Source organism: Carassius auratus, chromosome 5 (assembly GCF_003368295.1).
Source record: "Carassius auratus strain Wakin chromosome 5, ASM336829v1, whole genome shotgun sequence".
Classification (NCBI taxonomy): domain Eukaryota; kingdom Metazoa; phylum Chordata; class Actinopteri; order Cypriniformes; family Cyprinidae; genus Carassius; species Carassius auratus.
Window position 1 is genome coordinate 32158067 of NC_039247.1, and position 21317 is coordinate 32179383.

General features: G+C 41.6%; 1 protein-coding gene across 3 annotated transcripts in view; it reads left to right on the plus strand.

Annotated features, from left to right (window-relative positions):
- kntc1 (kinetochore associated 1) overlaps nt 1-21317 on the plus strand; it is a 92966-nt gene that overhangs the window by 16208 nt on the left and 55441 nt on the right. Inside the window, exons 19-30 of one of the 3 annotated variants that reach the window (XM_026255419.1) lie at nt 246-302; nt 2114-2185; nt 2295-2414; nt 3940-4083; nt 7041-7136; nt 8107-8210; nt 8496-8598; nt 8744-8878; nt 17819-17938; nt 18126-18198; nt 20798-20865; nt 20976-21289. In XM_026255419.1, coding sequence (XP_026111204.1) covers nt 246-302; nt 2114-2185; nt 2295-2414; nt 3940-4083; nt 7041-7136; nt 8107-8210; nt 8496-8598; nt 8744-8878; nt 17819-17938; nt 18126-18198; nt 20798-20865; nt 20976-21289 — 1406 coding nt within the window. The remainder of the gene's footprint in view (nt 1-245; nt 303-2113; nt 2186-2294; nt 2415-3939; nt 4084-7040; nt 7137-8106; nt 8211-8495; nt 8599-8743; nt 8879-17818; nt 17939-18125; nt 18199-20797; nt 20866-20975; nt 21290-21317) is intronic. The other 2 variants (XM_026255420.1, XM_026255421.1) reach the window with 2 other exon arrangements.

Consider the following 21317-nt stretch of genomic DNA (forward strand, 5'->3'; position numbering starts at 1 on the left):
AAAAATCTTACTTCGTTAGCTGGATAAGAAAAGGGTTTTGTGCTGTAAATAAGATGATGAAATGCAAACAAAACATTGCAAAATCAAATGGTTCTTATGTGTTCTTCTTGTAATGTCAAAATCTGTTGTAATTATCTTTCTTTTCTTTTCTTTCTTTTCTCCTGCATCCAAGGATGGAGAACTGATTGTAAAAGAAACTGTTCAGTTGTGCTACATATTAACACTTACATTTTAAATATATGCAGAAAATCCTCGCCAGGTGGTTGGAGCAACGTGCCAGGAATCTGGAGTTGACAGAAAAGGTAGTGAACTCTTATGAGCAGTTTAAAAAAAAATATATATATATATATATTACTTTTCAGAATGATTTATTCTTATTTTTTTAACCACAGCCTAGAAAAGCCAGCCATTAATGACTCCTTCTTTGTCTACAGTGTGGTTTGCCATTGTGACATCGATTACAGTCACATTGTGTGCCCAAAACACACTTTAGAAAATGTAAGACTGAATGTCCTGATGCATACTAGACATCATCAGGTGACCATACTCAAAAAAACAGCTTATATTGAAGCCAATCTGCCAAAACAACAGCTTGTGGAATGTGACATTCTGTGATTTAATAGTGTGGCTAAACTCTGCCTCCGCAGAAGATCAATGCCGGTTTCTTTAGCACTGATGGTTTAGCCCTGACAACCAACTCTACATCACTCCCTGCTTAGCCCCGCCCACAGATTCTCTCACTGCTTAGCCCCGCCCGCTGATTCTGTCACTGCTTAGCCCCGCCCGCTGATTCTGTCACTGCTTAGCCCCGCCCACAGATTCTGTCACTGCTTAGCCCCGCCCACAGATTCTCTCACTGCTTAGCCCCGCCCACAGATTCTCTCACTGCTTAGCCCCGCCCACTGATTCTGTCACTGCTTAGCCCCGCCCACTGATTCTGTCACTGCTTAGCCCCGCCCACAGATTCTGTCACTGCTTAGCCCCGCCCACAGATTATGTCATTGCTTAGCCCCGCCCACAGATTATGTCACTACTTAGCCCCGCCCACAAATTATGTCACTGCTTAGCCCCGCCCACAGATTATGTCACTGCTTAGCCCCGCCCACCGATTATGGCACTGCTTAGCCCCGCCCACCGATTATGGCACTGCTTAGCCCCGTCCACCGATTATACGTCACTATTTGGCCCCCACCGATTCTACATCACTCTGTTTAGCGCTGGATAATGATTCTACGTCACTCCCTGTTTAGCACCGCCCAACTGATTCATGCATGCAGTGTAAATAAAGAGAGAGGCAAATGCAGGTCAATGCAGAAACAAAACAATAAAAATGCTCCAAAGACAAGACGCTGTTCAGGGCCATGCTGTGGAAAAACCGCCTGCCATCTGATCCCAACTTTAGGAAAGAGTGGATGAACTTTATCTTTAATGAGGATCTAGACCGCATCAGTAAAAACTTGGCCTTTGTACAGTTTCTTGAATCTTGATAACAGTATAAATGGACCTCAGAGAACAAAACAAAATAATACAAAAGGGCAGTTCATGACCTGAATTCTTTTGCAGTCACATTTATCCTGTAAAGCTCATCTTTGATTATCAAAGTGACATTTAATTTTTATTTTTCCATTGAAAACAATTCATGCCTTAAAATGACTTGAATACAACTTTGCACCCTTATCTTATTCGGTTAACACAGCTTCACGAATATGCAGATTAGTCCCCACCTACACCATACACAGTTTTATGTATCGCCTCTGCAGCATCTGACACTTAATGGTTATCAACAGCTAATAATATGTAATAGTGTAACACAAACCTTGACCGCAGATGATGGGATGTTTCTGCCGATGGGAAACCAGCTGTTTTTGAGACTGTAGACTGATGAGTTTGCACATGGCTTGTCTTTTGTCTTTTATTAAAACACCAGATAGACATGTACACAATGTTAAACACTTGGGTTTTCACCACAGGGGGTCTTACGTATTAGCATTGTAAGTGACTTTAATTTAACTAGCCAAAGTGTCATACTTGATGTATATAGTCATAAAAATAATTAACCTCAATGAAATGAAGCTTTAAAATCTCAGTCTTTATTATTATTATGTTCCTACAGAGTGACTGGCCTCATAATGGACTGGTTCTGGCTGAACTTGGCCTGCCTTCCCTCTGGAGCTCTATGGGTTTGGTAAATGTCAAGTTTGTCCCAAATGTTTAATCTGTTAAGTCATTGTGAGAGAGTAGCACTGACCAGAATGATACGTTTGTCCTCAGATGAGAATGTCATTGTTTTTCAGGCTGAAAACTGTGGCTCAGAGGAAGTGCTAAACCTGAGGTCACTGGTGGCTAACCTCAGACAGCTTTGTGAGCTCTACTCCAAATACAGCTGTCGTCTGTCCCTGTCCGACTACGAAAGAGTGAGTCTGAGAAAGACTGGGACTCCTAAGACATTTAAAAACTAAATTATTATAATAATTTTAGAAAACCTATTCATTTATTAGTAACATTTATTTGCATATGAGTGATAATAAAGCCCCAATGGACCCTTTTCACAATCATCAGCATCATAGATTCTGCCAAGTGAAAAAAACAGTGTAAGTGTAACTGGTCTATGAGACTTGCTAGCCTCATAATAATAATATGTCATTAATATTAGCTATAATAAGTTGAATAGGTAGCTATGGAAATAATATAGGCTAGTTAAATCACAGAAGTCTAAATTCGGCTACAGGAGCTGGTGGTCAGTAACACAGAAACATGAATTTAAATTTGGTGCAGGTACCATGTAATGAAAAGTGATTAAACAAAATATTTACAGACTGCAGTTGAACTGGTTATAATCAAGTGCACTTTGAGGTTATTAAAGTAAGACATAATAATAGAAATTACAGCAAATACCACACACAAGAGAAAAAAATGTCCCAGCGATGTTTGGTTTCTTAAAGACTTGACAAAAACGTGACAAGGGTTTGGTGAGAGTTTATATTGATAAGTCCATAGGTTATTGTTTGTCAAGGGAAAGGATGTGTATCTGGGACTGAAGCACTAGTCTATGGAGACGTGTGTGGGGCTGCAGACACCCTTCCCTCCAGACGAGTAGAATGACCTGACCGTTCAGTGGATGCTGCGCTGATGTTAGGCTCCTAGCCGCAGTGATTCAGCTCGCCATCATTCATCTCCAGACAGACAGACAGACAGACAGAGAGAGAGAGAACCTGGCCTGTAGTGCAACATCTGGAAACTTCGTGCAAACAAATCTGTTTGTAAACCAAAAACAATGGCTGACTTCACAACAGCATAAAAGGAATCACAACCATTTGTTTAGAGCAGCCAGTGCCAGAGCTAATGCTAACACTAATGCTAATGTTCAGCGCTGCTGACTTAATGTTAGCCTCCAGCATGTAGTTCATTCATTCATTCAGATTACTCACCAGTTCCTCCATGTGAACACAACATAATATATATAATTTGTTAATAAAATGTTGATTTATATCACTACACTTTTTATAATTTTACCTTAACATCAAATCACAAAGAAAACTAAACTGAGTTAGTGCTGCTGAGGGTGTTTCTAATACAGGGGGTGTGGGAGTGATGGGGAATTTAATATTGTTCTCTCTTCTGACTGCCATTATCAGTCTCTCTCTTTTGTTTTCCTTTTTGAAAGTTTTGAACACTTTAGTGAAGCTTTACTTAACTATGATGACTTGTGCTCTAGAAAGCTGTAAATGTGAAATTGGTTCATTGTACAGGAAAACCGTGGCCCTGGGACCAGTCTTGGTAGCCATGTTTTGATCAGCGTATGGAGTGTTTTTAATTTGACTTGATTTATACTGGACAGAAATGGCTCTGCATAATCAAAGAGAGCCGACTGAACTCCTCTAACACAGGAGGATCTTCTGTGTGCATGCATGAGCACTGTCTCTCTGTCTCTCTGTGCAGGGAAGCACGCGCAGCATGGCCTTCCTGATGCTGGACAAGGTGCAGGCCCCGGAGCTGATCGCCGCTGTGATTAAGAGCAGTGTTCAACCCTATGCTCTGGAGAACGGACTGGACCTGGACCAGACCCTCTTACACTACATCAAGGTCAGAGGGTTTCTCTCTGTGGTGGTCACCGAGGGGCTCTGATGATTATGGGGGACACTATTAAATAATAAGCAGTGATTGAACGATATAATCACCAAGACTGATGCCTTTATTTGAAAAAAATTATTTTCAGTGCATGCAAACATAGCAGATTACTGAGTGCACTGATTACAGTGTTTACACCCTAAAATAATCGCTTTATTAGAGAACAATTAAAAAACAGAATCAAGAAGTTGTCATTTAAATTAATCTCTTTATTTTACATATATATATTACAGGTGCTGGTCATATAAGTAGAAATGCTATTTCATGCATACTGAGTTTTTTACTCTGTGAAAGAGTTGGATTCCCATGCTAAACATGGACAAAGTTTCAAAAATTAAGTTGTACGTTTGAAGGAGTATTTCTGTTCCAAAAGTACTCCTTCTGGTTTGTCACAAGTTTCAGAAAGTTTTTTTCGAGTATGGCTCTGTGTGACGTTAGATGGAGTGGAATTTCCGTATATGGGTCCTGAGGCACTTCTGGCGGAAGAGCGCGAGCTCCCGTATAGCAGAGCACTGAGAGCACAACAGACTTCACTGATCAGAGCGAGAGCGGCACGAAATGTCACAAAAGAAGTGTGTTTTTGGTTGCCAGGGCAAGACAACCCTGCACAGATTACCAAAAGAGAAACAGCATTAAGGGACCAGTGGATGGAGTTTATTTTTACAGAGCATCAACGGAGTTGTGCAAGTGTTTGTGTTTGTTCCCTGCATTTCGAAGATGCTTGTTTTACAAACAAGGCCCAGTTTGACGACGGATTTGCACATCGTTTATTTCTTAAGGATGATGCAATCCCAACGAAAAAGGGTCACGATCGTGTGTTGGAACCGCAGGCGGTGAGTAAAACTGCTTCAAATATCTCTGCCTCCTTGTTAGTGCGTCCCCCTCCCATCGGAGACCCGGGTTCGAGCCCCGCTCGGAGCGAGTCGTTGCTGCTGCTCTCGTTCAGTTTCAGCCCCGGGATCTTATTCTGGATCATAAATAAACGGCTGAATCTGACTGTTAGCCATGGTTTGTTTTGGATGGTTTTTTCTTCACAGTAATGTCACAGCTTCCAAACGCTCTCAACGCAAAAGCCTACTGGCGCACATGATTCTTTAGCTCCACCCACACGTCACGCCTCCAGGCGCTCGTGTTTTTCCGGGAAAAATCGGTACAGACTATCTTTCTCTTATGAATATAATAAAACTAAAGACTTTTTGGAGTTATGAAGGATGCAGTACTACTCTATAGGTACTCAAGATTAACAGGAGATTGAGTGAAAACAAGCATTTCACCCCCCCTTTAAATGGTCTCTCAGTCTAGTTCTGTAGGCTACACAATCATGGGGAAGACTGCTGACTTAACAGTTGTCCAAAAGACAACCATTGACACCTTGTACAAGGAGGGCAAGACACAAAAGGTCACTGCAAAAGAGGCTGGCTGTTCACAGAGCTCTGTGTCCAAGCACATTAATAAAGAGGGTAAGGAAATGAAAAGATGTGGTAGAAAAAAAGTGCACAAGCAATAGGGATAACCGCACCCTGGAGAGGATTGTGAAACAAAACCCTTTCAAAAATGTGGGGGAGATTCACAAAGACTGGACTGCAGCTGGAGCCAGTGCTTCAAGAACCACTACACACAGACGTATGCAAGAGATGGGTTTCAGCTTCACATTCCTGGTGTCAAGACACTCTTGAACAACAGACAGCGTCAGAAGCGTCTCGCTTCAGAAAGGACTGGACTGCTGCTGAGTGCTCCACAGTTATGTTCTCTGATGAAAGTACATTGTGCATTTCTTTTGGAAATCAGGGTCCCAGAGTCTGGAGGAAGAGAGGAGAGGCACACAATCCACGTTGCTTGAGGTCCAGTGTAAAGTTTCCACAGTCAGTGATGGTTTGTGGGGCCATGTCATCTGCTGGTGTTGGTCCACTGTGTTTTCTGAGGTCAAAGGTCAACACAGCCGTATATCAGGAAGTTTTAGAGCACTTCATGCTTCCTGCTGCTGACCAACTTTATGGAGATGCAGATTTCATTTTCCAGCAGGACTCTGCACCTGGACACAGAGCCAAAGCTACCAGTATCTGGTTTAACCCTTCGGAGTCGATTAACGTGAATACGCATTATGAGGCATTTTCTCCTGATAACCCCGAAAAGAACTTAAATTGCACTTTCAGTTTTGATCGTACAGATAAGAGCAATGCACACACGGACCAGTGTGATATCATATACCTCTGTAAATAAATAGATTTTAAATTCACGTCTCACACACCTCAGTGCCCTTTGAATGGAACATGTATGTTCACTTCGACCTGGAATCATGGGAGAATATCCTGTGACGTTGAATAGAACAAACATCTGAAGTGATCAGAGAAACATAGTAAATGTTCAGAGCAGGGACGTGAGGACTGGAATTAAGAACCACTGACCTACCCTTACAGTAGATTACTACAGTATTAATAGAGTAATCTGATGGGTCTCATTATTTGTTAGGACACTGGGACACACACATCACAGTATGATTAGGAGCGTAACACGTGCTTATTTCCCACATTAAACTGTCAAAATTAACCCAAGAATTTAACTCTGTTTTCCCAGTTCGAGTAAATGTATTTTTAGTAATTATGAATATATTAGTTACACTTTTTGATGTCACGGTTGCCATTAATAAGGTTATTAGTTTGGTATTAGTTCAAAACCATTCTTTGTCTTTTTCAGGTTAATATATAAGTCTGATAAACTCGTGTGCTAACATTAATTAAAGAAAGGCCAAACCCTTAGCATTGTGCTAGGAGTCTGAATGCACACATTATGCAGTACATCAGCTGTGTGAGTGAGAGTCTGTCTCTCTTGGGACCAGGCCTTCTTTTAAACGATTTGTTATAAGTCTGATTTATTGTGTTATCAGTTCATGTTTTGATGCGTTTGCTTTCCAGGAGCTGCTAGACTGCTGCAGTTCTCAGATCACGTCTCTCTTCACTGAATGGGAGGCTAAAGCTGTGGCTGTGCTGCGCTGCATGACCGACACCAATGTGAGATCAGTGTTTCAGCTCACACACACTAACAGTGCATTCATATAGAAGCTTCATTCATTCATAAATAGTGATGCATCTGTACTCACTGTGTCAAAGACCAGAGATGACCCATCTATAATGAACCCTTCACCTGTCCTTTCTGATCCTGACTGAAACACGCTTCTCGTGGGATGGAGAGCTATCAGGACTTCTAAAAAAAAAAAATCATGAACTAAGAAATCAAATCTCCCTTGATCTTTGGACATGTCACAGATCAGTGCACTACAGAAACCTTGGCCACACTTTAACTATTAAACCATTAACTACATTCTCATTCACTGCTTATTAATAATTAGTAAGGTAGATCTTAAGTTTAGGTAAAGGGTATGATTAGGGATGCAGAATATGGTCATGTGGAAGAAATGCTTTATAAGTACTAATAAACAGCTAATATGTTATAAAAAGGCCTGCTAATAAGCAACTGGTTAATAGTGAAAATAAGTCTCTAAACTAAAGTTTTACCAAAACGTCATGCAGGTTTCAGAACTCAAAACTATCTTGTTTGTTCATAGGCAGGGTTCCCACCACTGATCTATATCCCACGCATCTTGGAAAACTTGGAAAATGTAGAATGTCCTTGAAAATCTTGCCCTGAAAAAAAAAAAAAAAGTGATTTCTGTTCTTTAGCCAAGAACGAATGGTTTACCACTGACTCAAAACCATTCATGTCAGAGAACTTAAAGGTTAAAAGTTATAATTTGCAGTCCAGACCTATTTAATGTTTAAAATCATTACTTTACTACCTTTAAATTCCACATTTTAACTTTGTCCTTTGTGTCTATGTGGACTTGTGTACGTTTCGTTGCAACAACACTGTTTTTCCTCCCGCTGACAGCAGTTTGAGAGACTGCAGTTACTTTACAGTAAACTCCTGTGTTTGAGCACCGTAGGCTCTGTTGGCTAAAGCTGGTGTTCTGCGGTGTTTCAGAAGGTGATGGATGCTGTGATTGAGATCATGTATAAGGCGGTGGTGCCCTGGAGCGAGACCATCGAGAAGCTTGTTCAGCAGCACCTGGAGAAGCAGCATCCCAAGTGAGTCTCTGTCCTCTTCATCACTGTTTAATGATCCTCAGTGAGGCTTCAGAGTCACACTAACACGGTCTACAGAAGCTGACCTTTCTAAACAACACTTTGAATGATGGATTGTTACATCGGTTTGATTATGCAGGAATAGAGGATTGTTTTAACACAATTTTCACTAAAGCTCAGCTGGACGTTTGTTCTGACTGAAATCATACCTGGATAAGACCTGGGAACTTTATTCAGTCTGCAGTTAGACTCTTCCTAACATGATTCATGAGTGCTTCACTTCTACAGACAGGAGCTGCTGAGAGAAGGCTACAGACTGATGGAAATAAAGAAGCTTCTCAGATGCTATGGCATCCGCAGTTTAGCCCTTTCTAACACCCGTGATATCATGGTGAGTTTGGCTTCTGCTTTAAATGTCTTATTATGTGTGTTATATTTAACAGTTGATCGTTCCATGAAGGTTTAGATCACAGATCTTTGTGTTACTCTCTGTTCCTGCAAGTGTCTGAAATTTTACTGTGGTTTGCTTTGCTCAGATGCTTGTGAGGCACATCCTCAAGCAGGACCTGCCCACCTCCCTCCAGGACTCGCTGAAGTTAATCCAGGCCTACAAACTAAACCCAGCAGAGATCCATCATCTTCACTGCATCCATCTCATCCAGCACAACAAGGTAAAGAAAACATCCACGATAGTGTTTCCACAAGTTCAACTTTCCAGACGTTCTCACGATGCAAGCCTTCCCAGAAGACAGTCTGACTTCCTGAGCTTGCTATACTTCATACTTCAGCAAGATAAAAAGTGCTACAATTTGTTAAAATAGACATTTTAATGATTTAATAATAAGATTTAATAATTATTTCATAAGTTCGTAAGGAAGACATATGAACAGTAATTGTACTATAGAGTCACAAAACGACTAAAAAAATAAAGTTGTAATTAGGTGTAATAGAACAAGCCGTCTTCCTGAAATGATGCAAGGACCATGAGCTACTTACATGTCCAGCTCAGAAAAACAGATCAGGGAACAAGGAATGAAGTCATTTTAAATCTAAAATTTTATCAGTTTGACCTGTAGTTGTTTTATCAGTTTAACCTGTAGGTGTTTGAGAGTGTTTGATCAGTTTGACCTGTAGGTGTTTGAGAGTGTTTGATCAGTTTGACCTGTAGGTGTCTGAGTGTGTTTGATCAGTTTGACCTGTAGGTGTCTGAGTGTGTTTGATCAGTTTGACCTGTAGGTCTTTGAGTGTTCGATCAGTTTGACCTGTAGGTGTCTGAGTGTGTTTGACCTGTAGGTGTTGAGAGTGTTTGATCAGTTTGACCTGTAGGTGTTTGAGTGTGTTTGATCAGTTTGACCTGTAGGTGTCTGAGTGTGTTTGATCAGTTTGACCTGTTGGTGTTTGAGTGTGTTTGATCAGTTTGACCTGTAGGTGTTTGATCAGTTTGACCTGTAGGTGTTTGATCAGTTTGACCTGTTGGTGTTTGAGAGTGTTTGACCTGTAGGTGTCTGAGTGTGTTTGATCAGTTTGACCTGTAGGTGTCGGAGTGTGTTTGATCAGTTTGACCTGTTGGTGTTTGAGTGTGTTTGATCAGTTTGACCTGTAGGTGTTTGATCAGTTTGACCTGTTGGTGTTTGAGAGTGTTTGACCTGTAGGTGTCTGAGTGTGTTTGATCAGTTTGACCTGTAGGTGTCTGAGTGTGTTTGATCAGTTTGACCTGTTGGTGTTTGATCAGTTTGACCTGTAGGTGTTTGATCAGTTTGACCTGTAGGTGTTTGATCAGTTTGACCTGTAGGTGTCTGAGTGTGTTTGATCAGTTTGACCTGTAGGTGTCTGAGTGTGTTTGATCAGTTTGACCTGTAGGTGTCTGAGTGTGTTTGATCAGTTTGACCTGTAGGTGTCTGAGTGTGTTTGATCAGTTTGACCTGTAGGTGTCTGAGAGTGTTTGATCAGTTTGACCTGTAGGTGTTTGAGAGTGTTTGATCAGTTTGACCTGTAGGTGTCTGAGTGTGTTTGATCAGTTTGACCTGTAGGTGTCTGAGTGTGTTCGATCAGTTTGACCTGTAGGTGTCTGAGTGTGTTCGATCAGTTTGACCTGTAGGTGTCTGAGTGTGTTTGACCTGTAGGTGTTGAGAGTGTTTGATCAGTTTGACCTGTAGGTGTTTGAGTGTGTTTGATCAGTTTGACCTGTAGGTGTCTGAGTGTGTTTGATCAGTTTGACCTGTTGGTGTTTGAGTGTGTTTGATCAGTTTGACCTGTAGGTGTTTGATCAGTTTGACCTGTAGGTGTTTGATCAGTTTGACCTGTTGGTGTTTGAGAGTGTTTGACCTGTAGGTGTCTGAGTGTGTTTGATCAGTTTGACCTGTAGGTGTCGGAGTGTGTTTGATCAGTTTGACCTGTTGGTGTTTGAGTGTGTTTGATCAGTTTGACCTGTAGGTGTTTGATCAGTTTGACCTGTTGGTGTTTGAGAGTGTTTGACCTGTAGGTGTCTGAGTGTGTTTGATCAGTTTGACCTGTAGGTGTCTGAGTGTGTTTGATCAGTTTGACCTGTTGGTGTTTGATCAGTTTGACCTGTAGGTGTTTGATCAGTTTGACCTGTAGGTGTTTGATCAGTTTGACCTGTTGGTGTTTGAGAGTGTTTGACCTGTAGGTGTCTGAGTGTGTTTGATCAGTTTGACCTGTAGGTGTCGGAGTGTGTTTGATCAGTTTGACCTGTTGGTGTTTGAGTGTGTTTGATCAGTTTGACCTGTAGGTGTTTGATCAGTTTGACCTGTTGGTGTTTGAGAGTGTTTGACCTGTAGGTGTCTGAGTGTGTTTGATCAGTTTGACCTGTAGGTGTCTGAGTGTGTTTGATCAGTTTGACCTGTTGGTGTTTGATCAGTTTGACCTGTAGGTGTTTGATCAGTTTGACCTGTAGGTGTTTGATCAGTTTGACCTGTAGGTGTCTGAGTGTGTTTGATCAGTTTGACCTGTAGGTGTCTGAGTGTGTTTGATCAGTTTGACCTGTAGGTGTCTGAGTGTGTTTGATCAGTTTGACCTGTTGGTGTCTGAGTGTGTTTGATCAGTTTGACCTGTAGGTGTTTGATCAGTTTGACCTGTAGGTGTCTGAGTGTGTTTGATCAGTTTGACCTGTAGGTGTCTGAGTGTGTTTGATCAGTTTGACCTGTTGGTGTTTGAGTGTGTTTGACCTGTAGGTGTCTGAGTGTGTTTGATCAGTTTGACCTGTAGGTGTCGGAGTGTGTTTGATCAGTTTGACCTGTTGGTGTTTGAGAGTGTTTGACCTGTAGGTGTCTGAGTGTGTTTGATCAGTTTGACCTGTAGGTGTCGGAGTGTGTTTGATCAGTTTGACCTGTTGGTGTTTGAGTGTGTTTGATCAGTTTGACCTGTAGGTGTTTGATCAGTTTGACCTGTTGGTGTTTGAGAGTGTTTGACCTGTAGGTGTCGGAGTGTGTTTGATCAGTTTGACCTGTTGGTGTTTGAGAGTGTTTGACCTGTAGGTGTCTGAGTGTGTTTGATCAGTTTGACCTGTAGGTGTCTGAGTGTGTTTGATCAGTTTGACCTGTTGGTGTTTGATCAGTTTGACCTGTAGGTGTTTGATCAGTTTGACCTGTAGGTGTTTGATCAGTTTGACCTGTTGGTGTTTGAGAGTGTTTGACCTGTAGGTGTCTGAGTGTGTTTGATCAGTTTGACCTGTAGGTGTCTGAGTGTGTTTGATCAGTTTGACCTGTTGGTGTTTGATCAGTTTGACCTGTAGGTGTTTGATCAGTTTGACCTGTAGGTGTTTGATCAGTTTGACCTGTAGGTGTCTGAGTGTGTTTGATCAGTTTGACCTGTAGGTGTCTGAGTGTGTTTGATCAGTTTGACCTGTAGGTGTCTGAGTGTGTTTGATCAGTTTGACCTGTTGGTGTCTGAGTGTGTTTGATCAGTTTGACCTGTAGGTGTTTGATCAGTTTGACCTGTAGGTGTTTGATCAGTTTGACCTGTAGGTGTCTGAGTGTGTTTGATCAGTTTGACCTGTTGGTGTTTGATCAGTTTGACCTGTAGGTGTTTGATCAGTTTGACCTGTAGGTGTCTGAGTGTGTTTGATCAGTTTGACCTGTTGGTGTCTGAGTGTGTTTGATCAGTTTGACCTGTTGGTGTTTGAGTGTGTTTGACCTGTAGGTGTCTGAGTGTGTTTGATCAGTTTGACCTGTAGGTGTCGGAGTGTGTTTGATCAGTTTGACCTGTTGGTGTTTGAGAGTGTTTGACCTGTAGGTGTCTGAGTGTGTTTGATCAGTTTGACCTGTAGGTGTCGGAGTGTGTTTGATCAGTTTGACCTGTAGGTGTTTGATCAGTTTGACCTGTTGGTGTTTGAGAGTGTTTGACCTGTAGGTGTCTGAGTGTGTTTGATCAGTTTGACCTGTAGGTGTCTGAGTGTGTTTGATCAGTTTGACCTGTTGGTGTTTGATCAGTTTGACCTGTAGGTGTTTGATCAGTTTGACCTGTAGGTGTCTGAGTGTGTTTGATCAGTTTGACCTGTAGGTGTCTGAGTGTGTTTGATCAGTTTGACCTGTTGGTGTCTGAGTGTGTTTGATCAGTTTGACCTGTTGGTGTCTGAGTGTGTTTGATCAGTTTGACCTGTTGGTGTTTGAGAGTGTTTGATCAGTTTGACCTGTAGTTGTTTTCTCAGTTTGACCTGTAGGTGTTGAGAGTGTTTGATCAGTTTGACCTGTTGGTGTCTGAGAGTGTTTGATCAGTTTGACCTGTAGGTGTTTGAGAGTGTTTGATCAGTTTGACCTGTAGGTGTTTGATCAGTTTGACCTGTAGGTGTTTGAGAGTGTTCGATCAGTTTGACCTGTAGGTGTTTGAGAGTGTTTGATCAGTTTGACCTGTAGGTGTTTGATCAGTTTGACCTGTAGGTGTTTGATCAGTTTGACCTGTAGGTGTTTGATCAGTTTGACCTGTAGGTGTCTGAGAGTGTTTGATCTGTTTCACCTTTAGGTCTTTGAGAGTGTTTGATCAGTTTGACCTGTAGGTGTTTGATCAGTTTGACCTGTAGGTGTTCGAACAGTTTGACCTGTGGTAGTCTGAGAATGTTTGATCAGTTTGACCTGTAGGTGTCTGAGAGTGTTTGATCAGTTTGACCTGTAGTTGTTTGATCAGTTTGACCTGTAGTTGTCTGAGAGTGTTTGATCAGTTTGACCTGTAGGTGTTTGATCAGTTTGAGCTGTAGGTGTTTGAGAGTGTTTGATCAGTTTGACCTGTAGGTGTTTGAGAGTGTTTGATCAGTTTGACCTGTTGGTGTCTGAGAGTGTTTGATCAGTTTGACCTGTAGGATTTTTGATCACTTTGACCTGTAGGTGTCTGAGAGTGTTTGATCAGTTTGACCTGTAGGTGTTTGATCAGTTTGACCTGTAGGTGTCTGAGAGTGTTTGATCAGTTTGACCTGTAGGTATTTGAGAGTGTTTGATCAGTTTGACCTGTTGGTGTTTGAGAGTGTTTGATCAGTTTGACCTGTAGGTGTTTGATCAGTTTGACCTGTAGGTGTTTGATCAGTTTGACCTGTAGGTGTTTGATCAGTTTGACCTGTTGGTGTCTGAGAGTGTTTGATCAGTTTGACCTGTAGGTGTTTGATCAGTTTGAGCTGTAGGTGTTTGAGAGTGTTTGATCAGTTTGAGCTGTAGGTGTTTGAGAGTGTTTGATCAGTTTGACCTGTAGGTGTTTGAGAGTGTTTGATCAGTTTGACCTGTAGGTGTTTGAGAGTGTTTGATCAGTTTGACCTGTAGGTGTTTGATCAGTTTGACCTGTAGGTGTTTGATCAGTTTGACCTGTGGGTGTCTGAGTGTGTTTGATCAGTTTGACCTGTGGGTGTTGAGAGTGTTTGATCAGTTTGACCTGTAGGTGTTTGATCAGTTTGACCTGTAGGTGTCTGAGTGTGTTTGATCAGTTTGACCTGTAGGTGTCTGAGTGTGTTTGATCAGTTTGACCTGTTGGTGTTTGAGTGTGTTTGACCTGTAGGTGTCTGAGTGTGTTTGATCAGTTTGACCTGTAGGTGTCGGAGTGTGTTTGATCAGTTTGACCTGTTGGTGTTTGAGAGTGTTTGACCTGTAGGTGTCTGAGTGTGTTTGATCAGTTTGACCTGTCGGTGTCGGAGTGTGTTTGATCAGTTTGACCTGTTGGTGTTTGAGTGTGTTTGATCAGTTTGACCTGTAGGTGTTTGATCAGTTTGACCTGTTGGTGTTTGAGAGTGTTTGACCTGTAGGTGTCTGAGTGTGTTTGATCAGTTTGACCTGTAGGTGTCTGAGTGTGTTTGATCAGTTTGACCTGTAGGTGTTTGATCAGTTTGACCTGTAGGTGTTTGATCAGTTTGACCTGTAGGTGTCTGAGTGTGTTTGATCAGTTTGACCTGTAGGTGTCTGAGTGTGTTTGATCAGTTTGACCTGTAGGTGTCTGAGTGTGTTTGATCAGTTTGACCTGTAGGTGTCTGAGTGTGTTTTATCAGTTTAACCTGTAGGTGTTTGAGAGTGTTTGATCAGTTTGACCTGTAGGTGTTTGAGAGTGTTTGATCAGTTTGACCTGTAGGTGTCTGAGTGTGTTTGATCAGTTTGACCTGTAGGTGTCTGAGTGTGTTTGATCAGTTTGACCTGTAGGTCTTTGAGTGTTCGATCAGTTTGACCTGTAGGTGTCTGAGTGTGTTTGACCTGTAGGTGTTGAGAGTGTTTGATCAGTTTGACCTGTAGGTGTTTGAGTGTGTTTGATCAGTTTGACCTGTAGGTGTCTGAGTGTGTTTGATCAGTTTGACCTGTTGGTGTTTGAGTGTGTTTGATCAGTTTGACCTGTTGGTGTTTGAGTGTGTTTGATCAGTTTGACCTGTAGGTGTTTGATCAGTTTGACCTGTAGGTGTTTGATCAGTTTGACCTGTTGGTGTTTGAGAGTGTTTGACCTGTAGGTGTCGGAGTGTGTTTGATCAGTTTGACCTGTTGGTGTTTGAGTGTGTTTGATCAGTTTGACCTGTAGGTGTTTGATCAGTTTGACCTGTTGGTGTTTGAGAGTGTTTGACCTGTAGGTGTCTGAGTGTGTTTGATCAGTTTGACCTGTAGGTGTCTGAGTGTGTTTGATCAGTTTGACCTGTTGGTGTTTGATCAGTTTGACCTGTAGGTGTTTGATCAGTTTGACCTGTAGGTGTTTGATCAGTTTGACCTGTAGGTGTCTGAGTGTGTTTGATCAGTTTGACCTGTAGGTGTCTGAGTGTGTTTGATCAGTTTGACCTGTAGGTGTCTGAGTGTGTTTGATCAGTTTGACCTGTTGGTGTCTGAGTGTGTTTGATCAGTTTGACCTGTAGGTGTTTGATCAGTTTGACCTGTAGGTGTTTGATCAGTTTGACCTGTAGGTGTCTGAGTGTGTTTGATCAGTTTGACCTGTTGGTGTTTGATCAGTTTGACCTGTAGGTGTTTGATCAGTTTGACCTGTAGGTGTTTGATCAGTTTGACCTGTAGGTGTCTGAGTGTGTTTGATCAGTTTGACCTGTTGGTGTCTGAGTGTGTTTGATCAGTTTGACCTGTTGGTGTTTGAGTGTGTTTGACCTGTAGGTGTCTGAGTGTGTTTGATCAGTTTGACCTGTAGGTGTCGGAGTGTGTTTGATCAGTTTGACCTGTTGGTGTTTGAGAGTGTTTGACCTGTAGGTGTCTGAGTGTGTTTGATCAGTTTGACCTGTAGGTGTCTGAGTGTGTTTGATCAGTTTGACCTGTTGGTGTTTGATCAGTTTGACCTGTAGGTGTTTGATCAGTTTGACCTGTAGGTGTCTGAGTGTGTTTGATCAGTTTGACCTGTAGGTGTCTGAGTGTGTTTGATCAGTTTGACCTGTTGGTGTCTGAGTGTGTTTGATCAGTTTGACCTGTTGGTGTCTGAGTGTGTTTGATCAGTTTGACCTGTTGGTGTTTGAGAGTGTTTGATCAGTTTGACCTGTAGTTGTTTTCTCAGTTTGACCTGTAGGTGTTGAGAGTGTTTGATCAGTTTGACCTGTTGGTGTCTGAGAGTGTTTGATCAGTTTGACCTGTAGGTGTTTGAGAGTGTTTGATCAGTTTGACCTGTAGGTGTTTGATCAGTTTGACCTGTAGGTGTTTGAGAGTGTTCGATCAGTTTGACCTGTAGGTGTTTGAGAGTGTTTGATCAGTTTGACCTGTAGGTGTTTGATCAGTTTGACCTGTAGGTGTTTGATCAGTTTGACCTGTAGGTGTTTGATCAGTTTGACCTGTAGGTGTCTGAGAGTGTTTGATCTGTTTCACCTTTAGGTCTTTGAGAGTGTTTGATCAGTTTGACCTGTAGGTGTTTGATCAGTTTGACCTGTAGGTGTTCGAACAGTTTGACCTGTGGTAGTCTGAGAATGTTTGATCAGTTTGACCTGTAGGTGTCTGAGAGTGTTTGATCAGTTTGACCTGTAGTTGTTTGATCAGTTTGACCTGTAGTTGTCTGAGAGTGTTTGATCAGTTTGACCTGTAGGTGTTTGATCAGTTTGAGCTGTAGGTGTTTGAGAGTGTTTGATCAGTTTGACCTGTAGGTGTTTGAGAGTGTTTGATCAGTTTGACCTGTTGGTGTCTGAGAGTGTTTGATCAGTTTGACCTGTAGGATTTTTGATCACTTTGACCTGTAGGTGTCTGAGAGTGTTTGATCAGTTTGACCTGTAGGTGTTTGATCAGTTTGACCTGTAGGTGTCTGAGAGTGTTTGATCAGTTTGACCTGTAGGTATTTGAGAGTTTTTGATCAGTTTGACCTGTTGGTGTCTGAGAGTGTTTGATCAGTTTGACCTGTAGGTGTTTGATCAGTTTGACCTGTAGGTGTTTGATCAGTTTGACCTGTAGGTGTTTGATCAGTTTGACCTGTTGGTGTCTGAGAGTGTTTGATCAGTTTGACCTGTAGGTGTTTGATCAGTTTGAGCTGTAGGTGTTTGAGAGTGTTTGATCAGTTTGAGCTGTAGGTGTTTGAGAGTGTTTGATCAGTTTGACCTGTAGGTGTTTGAGAGTGTTTGATCAGTTTGACCTGTAGGTGTTTGAGAGTGTTTGATCAGTTTGACCTGTAGGTGTTTGATCAGTTTGACCTGTAGGTGTTTGATCAGTTTGACCTGTGGGTGTCTGAGTGTGTTTGATCAGTTTGACCTGTGGGTGTTGAGAGTGTTTGATCAGTTTGACCTGTAGGTGTTTGATCAGTTTGACCTGTGGGTGTTGAGAATGTTTGATCAGTTTGAGCTGTAGGTGTTTGAGAGTGTTTTATCAGTTTGAGCTGTAGGTGTTGAGAGTGTTCGATCAGTTTGACCTGTAGGTGTTTGAGAGTGTTTTATCAGTTTGAGCTGTAGGTGTCTGAGTGTGTTTGATCAGTTTGACCTGTGGGTGTTGAGAATGTTTGATCAGTTTGAGCTGTAGGTGTTTGAGAGTGTTTTATCAGTTTGAGCTGTAGGTGTTGAGAGTGTTCGATCAGTTTGACCTGTAGGTGTTTGAGAGTGTTTTATCAATTTGAGCTGTAGGTGTTGTGTGTTATCAGTTTGAGCTGTAGGTGTTTTATCAGTTTTAGCTGTAGGTGTTGAGAGCGTTTGATCAGTTTGAGCTGTAGGTGTTGAGAGTGTGGTGATGTTGTGTTTGCAGAGAGAGAAGTGCATGGCACTGCTGAAGAACCTGCTGCATCCTGAAGCAGAGCTTGTGATTGAGCGCATGGCCTGCTGGGCCAGACTTCAACTTCAAGACAAGCGGCACATTTCTGAAGAGGTCAGAGAAAGAGTGACACAAAGCCTTTCAAATCATACCAATTATTGTTTTTAAATTATTAGTTTCTCTACATAAAAAGTCTTTGATTTGAACTGGTTTATTGTTGCATGGAAAAAATAAATTGTCATACTAAAATAGGATTTGTTGTCTGTATGAAGTTGTTTTTTTGCACTTTTCCTTTCAATAGCAGAAGAAATCACAGATGCTAATATCACAGATTATGGTTGAAGCGTTGAAGTACCTGCAGAGCATCCAGACAGGTGAGCTCACACAGTATTGATCCTCATATAGAGGACACTAATGTACTTGTGCTAGCATCTTCCAAGCATCCGTCTGTGTCTGTTCATGTTCTGCCCACTGCACACATACAAGCCTCGCTAATTATCAGTCTTTTAATTCACTGATGGATTTATCTTTATACTGTTTTGGTCCTTCATTTCTTTGATCAAACGTCACTTTAACTTATTTGCCATTGTGTATAAAATATCTTCTGTGGATTATATATATATATTAGGGGTGTAACGGTTCACAAAATTCACGGTTCGGTTCGGTTCGATACACTGATGTCACGGTTCGGTTCGGTACGGTTCGGTACGTTTTAGATACAGCAAAAAGAAAAAATTGGCAGATAAATTTCCTTGATTTTTATTTAAATGTTTTATTTATTAAAACTAACAAAGTATGTGTTTTTTTTTTGTTTTTTTTTTTTTTACATTGAACAATGATGGAGCTATTCTTTACCCATCTTCTATGGTGTTTTCTTAGCAGCATACTGTATAAAACAAAAATAGCTCCTTATAAAAATTTTTTACAAATTAAATGTAATATTGTTGTAGTAGTTATGAACAAATACAAAGATGTAACTCTTTTTTATATTGAACTCTATAACTCTTTATATTGAGTGTGTTTTTACTCAGTTGGTTCTCTATTTGGGCTTATGTTTTTTGGAACAAAGCAGGAATTACGGTCTGGCTGAAATGGGCTCGTGAAGGAATATTGTAATGGGGCTCAATTACATTAAGCATGTTCTTAAAACCTGCGTTTTCCACTACAGAGTAAGGTCTCATATCCGCGGCTATAACGTAAATGCACCATTCGCTGCGGTGATGTCCGTAGTACGGAGCCCAGGACGTCACCTGTAGGAGAAAAAAAAATCAATCCGTGGCGACGGTTTTGCAATCCGTCCCCTCAGTTTATAAACCGTACTCACGAATTCATAAACTGTTCACTCGATTTAACAAATCGTGCCCACGAATTTCCAATCCGTGCACTCAGATTTTGTAAACCGTACCCTCGGTTTTTGAATCCGTACCCACGAATTCATAATCCGTGCGCACGCTTTCGCAATCCGTTCCCTCGGATTTGTAAACCGTACTCACGGATTCATGCAGCAAACTCCTACGTGTTAACATACAGTTTTATTGAATATTATTATGTGGAATAGGGTTACAGCAAAGTGCCTTAAGTGATTCTCTATCAAGTGTAGTACGAGGTGGAATACAAAGATTTAATAAGAAAGATGCGCATTAAAATCTTGTTCAATTGCTGATAATCTATAATAGCACTTGATTATTATTGTGCAATAAACCTGGCATTGTGACTGACTCTGGAGTAATTTTTTCCTCTTTTGTAAGTTATTTTGGATAAAAGATTCTTATGCATAACCTGTTTAATAATATATAATAATGATACAAATAAAAATAAAGTTATTTTTTATAATTTTAATTTGTAGGCTAAATAAATGAGTACAAGACAGTAAAAATGTTTGTCATAAAATAATTTGTGAATTGCTTTATTTTTAAATAACCTTTGACAGTTTTGGAAATGCTTGTGTACAATTCTTTCTTAACATGAAGACTTATTTTTGTGATTTTATTATACTAAGCTCCACCCACCTCACCCCACCTGCCGGAGTTAGATGCATGTTTCACTGTTAAGTGTAAAATGCGTGTCAGTTTTCAAATCCGAGGGAACGGATTGCGAAAGCGTGCGCACGGATTATGAATTCGTGGGTACGGATTCAAAAACCGAGGGTACGGTTTACACAATCTGAGCGCACGCATTGGGAATTCGTGGGCACGGTTTGTTAATCCGTGGGTACGATTTGTTAAACCGAGTGAACAGTTTATTAATTCATGAGGATGGTTTATAAACTGAGGGGACGGATTGCAAAACCGTCGCCACGGATTGATTTTTTTTCTCTCCTACAGGTGACTCGCGGGGCTCCGTGGTACCGAGCCTTCAGCGCGTACTGAGTGAGCGAGCGCCTGACTGAGTAGCCTAACATAAACATATAAGTGTGTTTTTTTTTTTTCTTCGGGGGTGTCAGGGGCGTTGCCTGTTACGTCGTTTGGGTTATTGGGCTACCTTGTTGAACGCATAACATTATATTTCACACACCTTTTTTATTTTCCAAATTTAATTAATTAGTCCAACGAACCGTTCGGTACATAATGCGTACCGCGTACCGAACCGAAAGCCTCGTACCGAACGGTTCAATACGAATACGCGTATCGTTACACCCCTAATATATATATATATATATATATAATAGCGCATCAGCCCCTCACGGACGACTAAAATCCACATACACAACTAAAATACCAGGCCTGGTCCTCGTCCTTCACTGTCGTCGCTCCAGCTTTATATCCTTCCATCTCCTCCGTGGGACTCGAGACCCGTGGGTCGCGCAGGTGTCGCTCATCTCAAATCACACCCTCGGCCCTGCCCCACTCGTTACAATATACATACATACATATATATATATATATATATATGCATACATGCACATTTTTTTGTTTTATTAGTTAATTTTGAATTTCCCCAACAGTTAATGTTCTCTGTCCTTTCCTCTTACAGATGATGCCTTCAAGAAAACTGAATGTGAGAACAATCTGAAGATGTTCACAGCCATTGCTCATCTACAGGTCTCTGTTCATTCCTACATTTGATTTAGAGGCATTTACTGCCACTTTGTGAATGCATCTATAAGTTCAGCATCAAATGAGTGTTTGTTTTGCAATGTTCCTGACTCCAGGAAGACTTTGACATCTTCTTGACCCCAGAGGAATATGATGATCCAGCAGTGAGACACAAGTTCAACCAGCAGCTCATCACTGCATATGAGAACGCACAGGCATGGAGGCGCTCCGGGAGACAGCACCCAGACGAGGTGTCCAGCGCTCATCTGAAGGCCAATGATCCCGATGGGAAGACCAAGAGCCTGTCCACTGAAGCGGGGCTGCACCGCCTGGCCAGACAGCTGCAGAAGACGGAGCAGGAGCTGTGGGCAGACCTGGCTCTGAGAGCGCTGGATGCTGGAGATGTGGAGAAAGCCTTACAGATCCTCAGGTGAGGATCACAGATGCAGTTCAGCTCT